Here is a 12,706-nt window from a genome sequence, read left to right as displayed (position 1 = left end):
ACTTGTGTGCTACCGCCACCTGCTGGTGACTCTGTACCTGCTGGTGACTCTGTGCAGAGGATCTTTTCAGTTCAAATCCTTGGTATTTTATAAAATGCAAAGTTGTTTTTCAGGTGTAACAAACACTGCAACATTATTGTCCTGCTCTCTTCTATTGTAAAGCTCTTCGAAGGCAGAGAAGAGCCTGTAATTAATTTGCATTTTCTCCACTTAAATCTGTGTCAGTGAGACTGAATTAGACGCTGGCATTTGTGTCGGCAGATGGAGAATTAGGTAAAGAGGGCATATGTGTGTTTCCATTAGTGACAGCGTAAATATAGTAGAGATAGTGTGCGCTTTAGGATGATTGGTGGTTGTGTTGGTATATTTTTACTCACAGAGCGTGACCTGAACATCTGTCCAGATGTGTAATTGAGGCCTGGATGGCGACCAGATCAAAGGATTAAGCCTTCGCTGTTACTCTCAGCTGCATTACCGCGTTGGGATCAGTGGCTGAATAAGTCTGATGTAACATTATACTGCTGCGGGCCAGTCAGAGTTCAATCTGGATATTGTGCTAACTGTTATGGCATCTAGGGAGCGATGAAGAAATCAAGATTTTTTTTTTTTAAATCCGTTGTTAAAGAAATCAAAATATAAATTTCCTTTAAAATTTGTCTTCAAAGAAATTAAGAAATGTAAAAATTACATATATTCATTTTAAATAAACTCAAGAAATGTAAATAAAAAAATTGTCTTTAAAAGAAATCAATAAATCAAAAAAAAAATATTCGTCTTAAAAGAAATTAAGAAATATAAAATTTCTTTCAGATTTTTCATCAAAGAAATCAAATCAATATTCGTCTTAAAAGAAATCAAGAAGTTTTAATGTTTTAAAGAATTGAAACAAACACGCTTAAAACAAACATTTCAGTCATTATAAATGCCTTATATAAAGCCTGTTAATATCTTTGAGGTTGTGTTTGTTGTAATCATTACTTCAATTAGTCAACTGGCAAAAAAAAGTATGACTATTTTAATAATCGCTTAATTATTCAAGTCTTTCATCGAGCAAGAATAAACAAATATTTGTCAGTTCCAGCTTCTCAATTGTGAGGATTTGCTTCTTTTCTATGATTTATATTGTTGTAAATAAAATGTCTTTAGGTTTTGGATGGTCGTTTGAACAAAACACGCTGATTTGAAGACGTCATTTTGGGCTCTGGGAAATTGTAAAGAGCAATTTCCCTATTTATCGACAATTCAAAGACCAAATAATGAATTTAAAAATAATGAATTGATACTGAATATAGTCATTTGCTACAGCCCTAATGATTATAAATACTGTTTTTTATATTGGATACATTTATGTGTGTCTGCAGTCATTCCCTCCAGTCTATTACATGATGGATATGGGGGAAAAAGTAAAGTTATTGCATTGGCCGGGAATCGAACCCGGGCCTCCCGCGCGGCACCCGGGGATTCTTTAGCTAAAGCGCCCTAAACACGTTTCCATTCATTCTCTATGGTAGTGCTGAACCACTACGGATGCAATATATCTTTGGCCGCTATTGTTTGTTTGGCGCCCTTTTTCCGAGGAGAGGAGTTGTTGTTTCCTTCGCCACTCTGTCACTGTTGGTCTGGATGATCTACACTTCACATCGACTTGAGCTTGAGCTACGCTGTGTGGACATTACGCCAAACGGTGAGTTATATTTAGATAAATAAAGATTACCAACATGTTACTATAATGTATCCTGGCGCTGTCTGACGTGTTCTTGCTTGTGTGAGCGCTATAAAGTTAACGTTAGTCGTGTTTCTCCCGTTTATTGTGTCGCCGCGGTACTTTCGGATGAATTACAAGCTAACGTAACATTATTAACAATGAACCAACATGTTATTATAATGTATCCTGGCGCTGTCTGACGCGTTCTTGCTTGTGTGAGCGCTATAAAGTTATCATTAGCCGTGTTTCCTCAGTTTATTGTGTCGAGCTGCTGCGGTATATTCGGATGAATTACAAGCTAACGAAACTTCACATTCCTTAGGTTGAAAGCATCACGTTGTTAGTTAACATTAATGTCTAATGTAGCGTTAACTACGGTATATCAGCAGCTTACATCAGCAGTAAGGTTAGATATAACGTTACTCTGGACACACTAACGTTACTTTACATACACACATTGACAGAATGATAAATGAACAAGCTTCATATGAATCATAAAGTCGTCGTGTTTGCACTTAACGCTACGTCGACTACTTTCAGTCTCCGTTGTATAACGTTGCTGTTGTCACAGCATGTACTTATACTTAAGGTTTTTAATGCAGGACTTTTACTTGTAGCAGAGTATTTCTACACTGTGGTATCAGTACTATCACTGAAGTACAAGATCAGAGTACTTCTTCCACCTCTGTTAAAATGAGAGAACACCAGAATATTGTTTATTAATTGAGAACCAATGTCTCTGAGGGTTTTTCATACTTTGTCATGTTGTGTACAATGTACTATTCATGCTTAATTTTAACACTTATTATATGCTTCTATACCATATTACAATTTTCAAAATACTAAATAGGCCACGTTTGTCTGAGCTTGTCAAAAGCAGAATATATCAAATATAGTCTAATGCATGTCTGTTTGGGATAGGAAAGGTGAATTGAATGCAGGGCGTTGCTGGATAAGACACTTCACACTTCAGTGTTACTTGAGTCAGAATCACTGGTTGGGGGTGGGGGGGCTGAGCTCCCTTCACCTTCAAGTTCTTTCCCATGGGTAGTTCAAAGCATTTAACCCATGGGGGGGGGGTCTATCTTTGAAGTGCAAATAGTCTGCCTCAACAACCAGAGCTCATCGTTAAGACATACACAAAGGCAGGCACTTAATCAAGGTACTATACAAAGTAGTAAAGGTAATATTAAAGTAAAGGTATTTGATATCATTTTTTTTTTCTTCAAAACCCTGATAAATACAGTGAGAATATGTAGACAGTAAAGGGGCTAGAGCTGAGATGTGAACCTCCTAATTCCTGCTCTCCCTTGAGACCCTCACTATTAACATTTGTTATGAAAACAATGCCTGTCTATAACATATTAATAGATCAATATGCTTTTCTTCATTACAGGTAAAATGCAGAAAACTGTTTTTTTCCCTGGGAGAATGAGTGTCACATTCCGCAAGGGACCACTTGGATATCTCCGTCAGGATCCAACGGATGCAGCCAAACTCCTTAAAGACAACCCCTCTCTACAGGACAAGTCTGCACCCGTGAAGGAGGAGCTGGTCAGGAAAAATGCACTGTCTGTGATCATTTTAAGAGGAGGGGATGCTTCAGATAAAACTGAGGTGGCTGGAGAATACATCCTGCAGTTTGGGAAATTTAAAGGGAAGTCCTTCCGCTGGCTCCTTGAAAATGACATTGGGTATACCATCTACCTAATCAAGAACCAGCAAAAGGAGGAGACTGCAGGAGTGTTCATGGCAGGGGGGCACAGCAAGGACAGCCTGCTGTCATTTGTGAGCTATGCCCTCAGCTTTCAAGAAATCCAGTCTCTTCTCAATTATGAGAAACAAAAGCCAGTTGTGACAGCAGCAGCAGCAGCATCAGAGGATGACCAGCTGGTTGGTTTTGGCTCTCGTGCCAAAAGCACCTGGAGAGAGATTTGGGACAGCAGGGATGATGGCTATGCAGCCTTTATTATGAGGAAAAGCTGTGCTCCAGGAACAAAGATGCACAAACTACAAGTGTACCTGCAGAAGAAGCTGCCCTCCCCCTCTGGCTCCTCTCTGGTGACACATGCCTCACAGGCCCCTGCTGAAGCCATGGGTGGGTCTTGTTTTCCATTTGTTTTGTCAAAAAAATGTATATGCTGTCATGGTATCCAGTGTATTTTAGTACACCAAAGGGAGTAAACTTCGTCTTCCATTATTTCAGTGGTGATTTTATTCATACTATCCTAAGTACAGTAAAGCCATATTTTTAGTACATTCTAATTCTTGTCTGTTTGCATCACAGTGATGGATGAAGATGAAGAGCTGGAGAGAGTGATGCTGGGTATCTGTCCTTCCAAGCAACATGTGCAGAGCTGTGAGTAAACATTTGTTGTCTTATATTGGTTTGTTTCTACTGCCTGAAGATTCAAAATAATTTACAGTTCAGCCTGTTTAATATTAATTGTGTATTCTATATAGTTTATATTTAATTGTTTTTGTTTGTGTTTTACAGCTGTTTCTGCACCATCAGCATCAACTGCCAGACGACAGGCTTCGGGAACAGAAAGAGGTTCTTAACCAAACAAAAACGTCCTGTCGTCGACAGAGACTCTGGGACCATGAATTCTTATCCCAAACCGAAGCATGACATAAACCGTTCCTTCTCATGTTGACCATGTTCTGGTCATGTTTGTGTTTTGCTGTTCAACTTGTTGTCCTAGTGACTATGAATTGATTCCAGTCATGGCGAGGGTAAGTAGCACTCTTTATTCCAGTTTTTAGACTTATATGATGAATATATATATATATATATATACATATATATATATATATATATATATATATATATATGTATATACATATAGGACTGCTGTGGTTACTAACACTTGTATGCATGTGTTTGCAGTGTGCCATGTTGCTTCCCCTGCTTAGGCTAAATTGTAATGACTGACTAAATATTTATCCATACAGAACTAAACTGCATGTGTATGAATGAAATTCTTTATACTTTAATGTAACAAACAGTCTGTTTAACTATATAAGGCTGAGATAAGCAGGTGAAGTAAAAGATGGATAATGTATGCCTTTACTAACACCAGTTTTTTTTATATTGTCAAAATATAAATGACTGACAAGATTTTTTCTGTTGTAGTACCATCTGCTACACTGTCCACACCAACTGAACTGACGGGTTCACAAGTAGATGGTAAATGCATTATATTTCTTTTTATCCATTTAAACCTTTCTGTCATATTCCCTCTGATTATGTCCGTTATAAACCAATAATTGATTACTTTTTGTGGTCCTTATCTCCTTGCAGCCCCTGCTCTGCCGATGGTAAAGAGACCTGTGCCCCTTCCTCAGGAGCTGATGTTCCTGATGCCAGAAACACCAGGACCCTTGCCAACAGAGACAACTGTCACTGTTCCAGGTGTGTATTATTTTAACTGTATTTGCATCTTAAAAATATCAATATGTAGTGTCCATCGGAACTGTTCTCATTGATGTAAATCAGATACTGGTGCACAATGTCATAGTCAAGTTTTTTATTTATCTTACTGTGAATAATAATGAAATGTTTAATATTCTATATAGTGTCAGAGGCACTTCCGATTTCTCCTGAGACGTCTGCAGAGCCCATTCAACCGCCGCTGCAACCGCCAAGAGCTCAAAGTAAGTATTTGAATGTTCTTGATTTGGCTGTGTGCGTGTCAAAGAGATAGAATCAAGTCAACACACAATCTTAATAATTTGCTATGTCTTTCTTCTTGCCTGACCAGGTCAGCCATTACCCAGGCCATCAGCTGTCCCCAGCTGTCCTCCTCCACAGCTTCCTGGCTATGACCATGATGTCAGTCAGTGGAACTGTTCACAGCAGCAGAGGATCTGGATGAAGACAGAGCTGGAATCCCTGGGTCTCTGGCCAGGCTCCATTCCTGTGCGCAACCCCATGAAGATGCTGTCACTGTGGCGTCTCCCTCCCCAGCCAGAATTAATTGACAGCATCTCTGATCTTCCATCCCCAAAGTACTTTCAGCTCCATCCCTTTTTCATATGGAAGCCAGAGAATGACAACTTGATGGCGAGGCTGAGGAACAACGACACTCTGCCATGTATTGAAGGTTGTGCTCAGCCTCAAGTTACCTCTGCAGGTGTTGGTAGGCCTCGTGTGATTGTTGGCATCACTGGACAGTACTACCTGTTGTCATCCAGGCTGTGCTGCAAAGTTTGCCGGAAGAGGTGGTATGCTGACAACCCACTGTGGCTGGAAAAGCTTCCAAAGAGGTTCACAAACCTGTTGCCAGCAATACTGACCTACAAAAAGGCCATCTGTAAATCGGTCATGGACGAGCTCAGACGCACAGGTAACTCACCCACCGACATGACAAAGCAGATCATGGAGATGATGCACCTGAAATACGAACGTGCTCACCTGGCCTACCTCCTCAGCTGCCAAAACACCATGGATGGCGAGGCAGGGAGGTATGACCAAAGAACCATCACTCAGTTCATAAGACAGGAAACCAAGCCAGCTCCCTTCGGGGACTACGGGGATTCAGATGGCTGGAACGGGATCTCTGTGTCTGCACACTACCTGACTGACTGCCTGCTGCATGAGTATCAACACCAGGAAGATGCCATCAAAAACTTTCTGCAGGGCACCTTTGGACAGGCGTTCCGCTCAGACCACACACGGAAAGTTGCCAGGAAGGTCACCTTTTCATCCGGGACCATGTCATCATATGCGGTCATGAATGAGAACTGGATGATCCTTTCATGGGTGATGGTGCAGTCTGAGACAGAGAAGTCCCTCAAGCCCCTGTACGAGGGACTAGCACACCGCTACAGCACTGCAGGCCTAGAGAAGGCACAATACCAGTGGGTAGACAGGTACGTTATCATCAATATTTTTTTCTATTATTGGTGACATGAACAGCTCATAATCACAACTTACATTGCTTTTCATATTTCATATTTCCAGTTTGATGAAAGAAAATCCCTTTGCATTCATTTAGCTCATAGGAATAATTATATTGTCATGAGTGAATACACTGGACTGCACATAGTGATTGATATGACTGCTTTAACATTCATGGCTATATTTGTCTCCATTCTTTCTTTCAGGGATTGCTGTGCAGCATTTAAGGTGGCAGAATCTTGTGCAGGAGAGCATCTGAACTGGGATGCTTGGAGGACAACTGATGCCATTGTTGCTGAGGCCACTTCTGGTAACCTGCTGAACGTCTGTGCATCACGATCAGACTTCAATACAAACATGACCATCAAGCTGGACTTGTTCCACTGTCTGAGGCGGTTTCTCCGGGAGTGTGTGTCAGAGCACCATCCTCTGTACAGCTCTTTTGCCCAGTTTCTGTCTGCAGCCTTTTCTGTGGTGGATCAGGAAGACCTGCAGAGGCTTAAAGACGCCTATGCCTTCTGTGGAATTCAGCCTGCCAACCCAACAAAGCCACACACTCGCGAGCACTGCAGGACCAGAATTCCACTGCCTGAGGAGCTCATCAAGAGAGTCGAGGGAGTTTTCCAGCACTTTCACCTCACGTGTGATCCAAATGGTGCTCCTCTCTTCAAGCCCTCTATGCTGAAGACATGGCGGATTCAGCGTGTGCACATCCTGCGAGGTTGCCTGAGTGATCCTGAGGTGGAGGGTGGGATCTTGTACAGGCATGGAGGAACAGTGCAGCTGAATCATGTGAAGGGTGAAGGTGCTAGAGTTCCTGTTTGGATCCCCATCAGAGGCACATCCCAGCAGGAGGGATACCATTTCCACCAGGCTCTGTGGGTCACTGGAACACGTGTCTCCACAGAGCTGTTTCAGGCACAGGGGATGACAGGGGTGGCGCGGTGGAATTACCAGCGTCTGGTGGACTTGAAGCAGCCAGGTGTCCACCTCCCAGCTGTCTTTGATCCAGCATTGATGGCAGAGCTCAATGCAGTCTCTGAACGGGTGTTGGGGCACGTGAAATATCCTGCTTTTCAACTCTCTAACAGAGACACTGGAGAGAAGTTTGGCCTGGAGTATGTTGAGCCTGGTTGCCGCCCAGTTCCTCTAGACTGGGACAAGCACAGGAGCAAGACCGACTCTACCACAGACCGGAATCCACCTCCGCAAAGCAGCCAGCTCACTGCCCAGTCTGAGCCTCTTCAGTCATCCTCCATGGCACCACAGAAGCTGTTTCAGTTTGCTGCATGCCCTCCTGCTGACCTTGCTGTAAAACCAGAAGTGACTCCAAGTACAACTCCCGAGCCTCAGACAGAGCCAGGTAAACATTTGACAGACAGACAAAGTACTTGACAAAACTTCAGCATCAGTAACTGGATTTCAATCATATTTATTTAGTAAATACCTTAATAGATGTGTTGCATCTTTCTTTTCTTAGAGATGAGACAATATGAGGGCCTTATTTGATGTGTTAATGAATCTACTTTTACATAAACATACCAGTCAGCCATGAGCCATTATCTAAAAAATCTGACAAAGTATAAAATGTTTTCACCCATGCAAGTGTATGAATTGGGGTTTTCCCCCTTCTGTGTGCCAGAATGATTTATTGTACTCCGTCTTTTATTTTTATAGAAACCACATCTCCGCCGTCTCTGCCCCTGCTGTCCTCCCCAACTGGAGCTCGCACTGGACCTGTGAAGACTGGTGGGAGGGTATTTGTGTTGGACCACAAGCGCTGGCCAGCCCCTATGAAGCAGGTTATTGACAACCTGCTGAACAAACACCGTGGGCAGAAGGACATGCTCAAGCTTGTGGACCAGGACTATGCTGCTCTAGTTCACAACACCTGTACAGACCCAAACAGCATGCTCCACCCAACTACCAAACTACATATTTCACAGTACGTAAAGCACCTCAGTAAATTATTAAACACCAGCTCCTCTTTAAACACCAGCCCCGAAAAACTGCAAGAGAGGCAGGAACTCTGGCACTCTCTGTCAGAGGGCAGTGAGACTACCACTGTGCCGGTTGTTACCATGCCTGTTGCAGTTTTTAACCCACCTCCACCTGTTCAGACCCTTGCCACACCTCTAACGCAAGCATCAATTGAGAAAATTGTTCATAACATAATGGAAATCCAACAGCAGCACCAACACCAGCCTCAGCAACAACAACCACAGCAAAAGAAGGCACACACAAAAACATGTCTTTCCTGTGGCCAGCCAAAGTCGAGGTATGAGAATGATGGTTCTTCCATCCACTTCTTCTTCCAGCAAGGTCCTGTCAGATATTTCTACTGCTCCACTAAAGTTTTCAAGGCTTATGGTGCTGAAGGTCTGACAAACCCCAAAATGCCCTTTCAAGACTTTGCAGCTACAAAGTTCTTCCAGCAGGAACTGGACGCCACAAAAAAAAGGGTGGAGGAGCGAGGACAGCAGAAGAGGAAAAGGACTGACTCCCCACAGACAGGTCGCAAGTGTCGGTTCTGTAAGATGGAACTGAAACAGGGCCCAAACAGTCCTCACATTCACACTGGATTCCCTGGAATAGCAGGGAAGTACATTTACTGCCCTGCTAAAGTCTTTTCCCTCTACAAAGATCAGGGCATGGAGAAGGAGATGACCTGGAAGGAGTTCCAGGTGTCTGCTTTTTATGAGAGAGAAAAAAAGAGATGGGAAGTTGAAAGGGGAAAATGAGAGACAGCGAGGGGGAGTGTTTTACCATGTGATCACGTCTGTCCGGGTCAAATTGATCACTATAAGCAGATTATTTAAACAGCATTTGCATAGTAATGATTCTGTCCCAAGCTTTTTGATCCATATTTTATTTATTTGTTTTTACCTTTATTTTATTCAGGGGGAGGTTCACTGAGGGCAATGCTCTCTTTTTCAGGAACGCCCTGATCACATTCACACAGTTACACATTCACACCTGGAAGCTGCCCAGTACAACCACAGTCTGATCTGCTGGTCACTGAGCAACTCCACTGGAGCGGTTGGGGGTGCCTTGCTCAAGGGCACCTCAGTGGTGGTAATGAGGGAGGGCCACCACTGCCCCATATAAGCGGTTTATCAATGTAACCGTGATCACTGTAACCGGTTTCCACTGTATATACTGTATATTTTGCTCATGTAAATAATTATTACATTTATTATATACAATATTATATTTACTTTACCTTACATTTTTGTGTGATATATGTGTGACCTTGCAATATGGGCTCTGTTGAATATTTACTGTTACAGTTGTGGTTAATAAATACATTTCATTCACTAATGTCTACATGTCTCATTAATAAATTAATAATTTATAGTGAACAGTAAAGTCTCTAATTGAAGTAATTAAGTAATTGCAATTTAAATGTTACACATAGGAAGAAAACTCTGTAATATAATTGGTTAATAGCTTTAAGTAAGTCAAGAACTTGATATAACCAGACTAGTCTAATCTAATGATAATCAGAAGAAGTAAATAACAAACTTGATTCCCAAATAGCTCATTATCTTTGATAATGTATCACAGACTTTGTACCAAGTGGGATTCGAACCAGCTCCAGATAATCATTCTTAAATATTCAGGAGAAAACTGCTGGACCAGAGCTGCGTTTTCAGCACCTTGGACAGCGTTAATAAGTCTGCAATTTCATTGGCTGTCAGTGTATGCCACCTAAACGCGACTTACCTAATGATAATCAGAAGAAGTAAATAACAAACTAAGGCTCACATTTCTTGATTCCCAAATAGCTCATTATCTTTGACAATGTATCACAGACTTTGTACCAAGTGGGATTCGAACCTGCTCCAGATAATTATTCTTAAATATTCAGGAGAAAACTGCTGGACCAGAGCGGCGTTTTCAGCACCCTGGACAGCGTTAATAAGTCTGCAATTTCATTGGCTGTCAGTGTATGCCACCTATACGCGACTTGCCCCCGCGTGGCAGGCGAGAATTCTACCACTGAACCACCAATGCATTTGAGACTGTTTCTATGGCAACAAAACAATTTTAATAGTGAGCAAGACACAGATTAGTGAAATATAAAAATATTACGCTAGTGATTTAAATTGTCCCACTGCGAAACATTGCATCACAAGTGGTTAAAACATGTTCATTGTACGTGTTAAATTCAGCTTACATGTGTTATTTACCAACGCTGCCTTGTTCATAAGCACTATGACAGAGAACTGAAGCGGTTGACCAGTTCGTAACAGTACAGAGTGAATAGGTTTAACTCCTGTTCTGATTTCTGTGATCATCTGTTGCGTTACACTCTACAGCTTTTAGGACTTGAGACGTCCACATGGGAGGCTCCTGTGTTCCACATGGGAGGGTCAGGAACTGCATACAAGCAGATACTTCCAGTTGGAGGGGGAAGGGTAGCCCTGAACGGAGCGTCTCAGCCAGTCAGTTCTTTCTCCTACGCCGTGTACACACCGCATGGATTATAATCTTGCAATGTGGGACTGATATGACTGAAACCTTTCATTTAACAATAAGTGACTCTGTTTGGTTCAATGGAGCCAGAATGAAACTAGTTTTAACCCTCACAGATCTTGAGAAACACGCTCTTCATTTGCGTCTCAGCCAAAAGTCAGTTGCTCTTTTCCTGCAGCTTGTTCAAAATGCGGCCTCAAGACTTGCTATTGCTGCGAGAAAAGAAAGGACAAATCATTCTCATCCTTGCATTCTTTCACTGTGAGTTTTGATGCTGATATTATTCTCAAAGGCTACTGCAGGCTACATGTCCCGAAGAGACCCACATAGACCCGTTTCTGTCTTTTTTAGGGGGAGCAGGGGGTCTTTAGGGCGAGATAGCAGGTCAGCAGTAGATGCCACACAGAAGTGGTGTACATCATCTGAAAGCTGGGAACCTGAAGCTTAATTTGAGATGCAGCTCAGCACTGTGAGGGAGCCCAGTATGCAGAAATATTAAAATACACCATTTTTAGAATAGACGGAAATAACACAATTGCACTGCATGCATAAAACTGCATGTTTTTTTCCGAAAAATGCATGTGATTATCACAAAGTGGGCATGTCTGTAAAGGGGAGACTCGTGGGTACCCATAGAACCATTCACATATCTTGAGGTCAGAGGTCAAGGGATCCCTGTGAAAATGGCCATGCCAGTTTTAACTCACCAAAATTTAGCCTAACTTTGTAGCGTTATTCAGCCTCCTTCCCGGCAAGCTAACATGACATGGTTGGTACCAACCATTCGTTAGGTTTCATAGTTTCATATGATACCAGTATCTTCACTCTAGCTTTAAGACTGAGCCTGCTACAGCGTCAGACTCATCAGGGTCTGAACTTCTCTCTCTAGCTCTCTTTGTTCATTCTTGGTGCAACTATTTATGTCACATTTTATCTGAACAACTGAGTTGTTCATAGCTTGAAATAAACCATGTCTATGGATGACAACTGCAAAGTCTTTAGCCCATTGCTTGTTAAGGTTTGAAAGTAGTGAATTTATTTTTCTCTCTCTTCCTCTCATCTAGATCGTCACCACGGTACCCCCATGCTGCTGGAGGGAGTCCGCTGCATCGGGGTGGAGCTGGAGTACGACTCTGAACAGAGCGACTGGCAGGGATTCGACTAAAGCTCAAGCTCCACTTCCACCTGAAGTACACACACACACACACACACACACACACACACACACACACACACATACTTTCCATCATAGAAGTGTACGCTTCCCACATTAAACACACACCAAATAGGAAAAAGTGTACACACAAATGATTTAGTGCCACGTAATGTACATACAGCATTTCAAGTGTTCAGTGTTGGATTCAGAGGATGTTTGTGTCCTGAGAACATTAACATGTGAAAAAAAACATTCCTCTGCTGCAACTTTTCACAACATCTGAACAGACTAGTTTCCTCCAGCTCTTCATTTTGTCACCATTTCTGTTGGTAATCTGTGTTTCCCTCGTTGAACCTCTGGAGGGCGGCAGCGCTCTTTAAATCAGTGCAGCATCAGATCCATTTTCACCTCCGGTTCCCTCTTTTTCCTGAAGTGCAAACTGAATCCCACATGGATTTATAGG

General features: G+C 42.3%; 3 protein-coding genes across 4 annotated transcripts in view; all 3 read left to right on the top strand.

The window, feature by feature from the left end:
* Positions 1-12,483, top strand: part of c22h20orf27 (chromosome 22 C20orf27 homolog) — a 39,006-nt gene extending 26,523 nt beyond the window's left edge. For both annotated transcript variants that reach the window (XM_037759319.1, XM_037759320.1), the window contains one exon: positions 12,152-12,483. In XM_037759319.1, coding sequence (XP_037615247.1) covers positions 12,152-12,252 — 101 coding nt within the window. In that variant the 3' untranslated portion in view covers positions 12,253-12,483. The remainder of the gene's footprint in view (positions 1-12,151) is intronic.
* LOC119481972 lies at positions 4,651-10,092 on the top strand. The gene is made up of 5 exons (XM_037759318.1): positions 4,651-4,895; positions 5,010-5,120; positions 5,285-5,362; positions 5,470-6,336; positions 9,572-10,092. Exons 1-5 carry the CDS (start codon positions 4,814-4,816, stop codon positions 9,613-9,615), a joined length of 1,182 nt encoding a protein of 393 aa, XP_037615246.1. The 5' UTR covers positions 4,651-4,813; the 3' UTR covers positions 9,616-10,092.
* On the top strand, positions 7,603-9,501 carry LOC119481971. The gene is made up of 2 exons (XM_037759316.1): positions 7,603-7,971; positions 8,286-9,501. The coding sequence occupies exons 1-2, from the start codon at positions 7,626-7,628 to the stop codon at positions 9,347-9,349; spliced, it is 1,410 nt and encodes a 469-aa protein (XP_037615244.1). The 5' UTR covers positions 7,603-7,625; the 3' UTR covers positions 9,350-9,501.
* Positions 12,484-12,706: the final 223 nt, after the last annotated feature.

This window comes from Sebastes umbrosus, chromosome 22 (genome assembly GCF_015220745.1).
Source record: "Sebastes umbrosus isolate fSebUmb1 chromosome 22, fSebUmb1.pri, whole genome shotgun sequence".
Taxonomy (NCBI): domain Eukaryota; kingdom Metazoa; phylum Chordata; class Actinopteri; order Perciformes; family Sebastidae; genus Sebastes; species Sebastes umbrosus.
The sequence above is the reverse complement of the archived record's forward strand: the minus strand, read 5'-3'. Positions and strand labels throughout refer to the sequence as shown.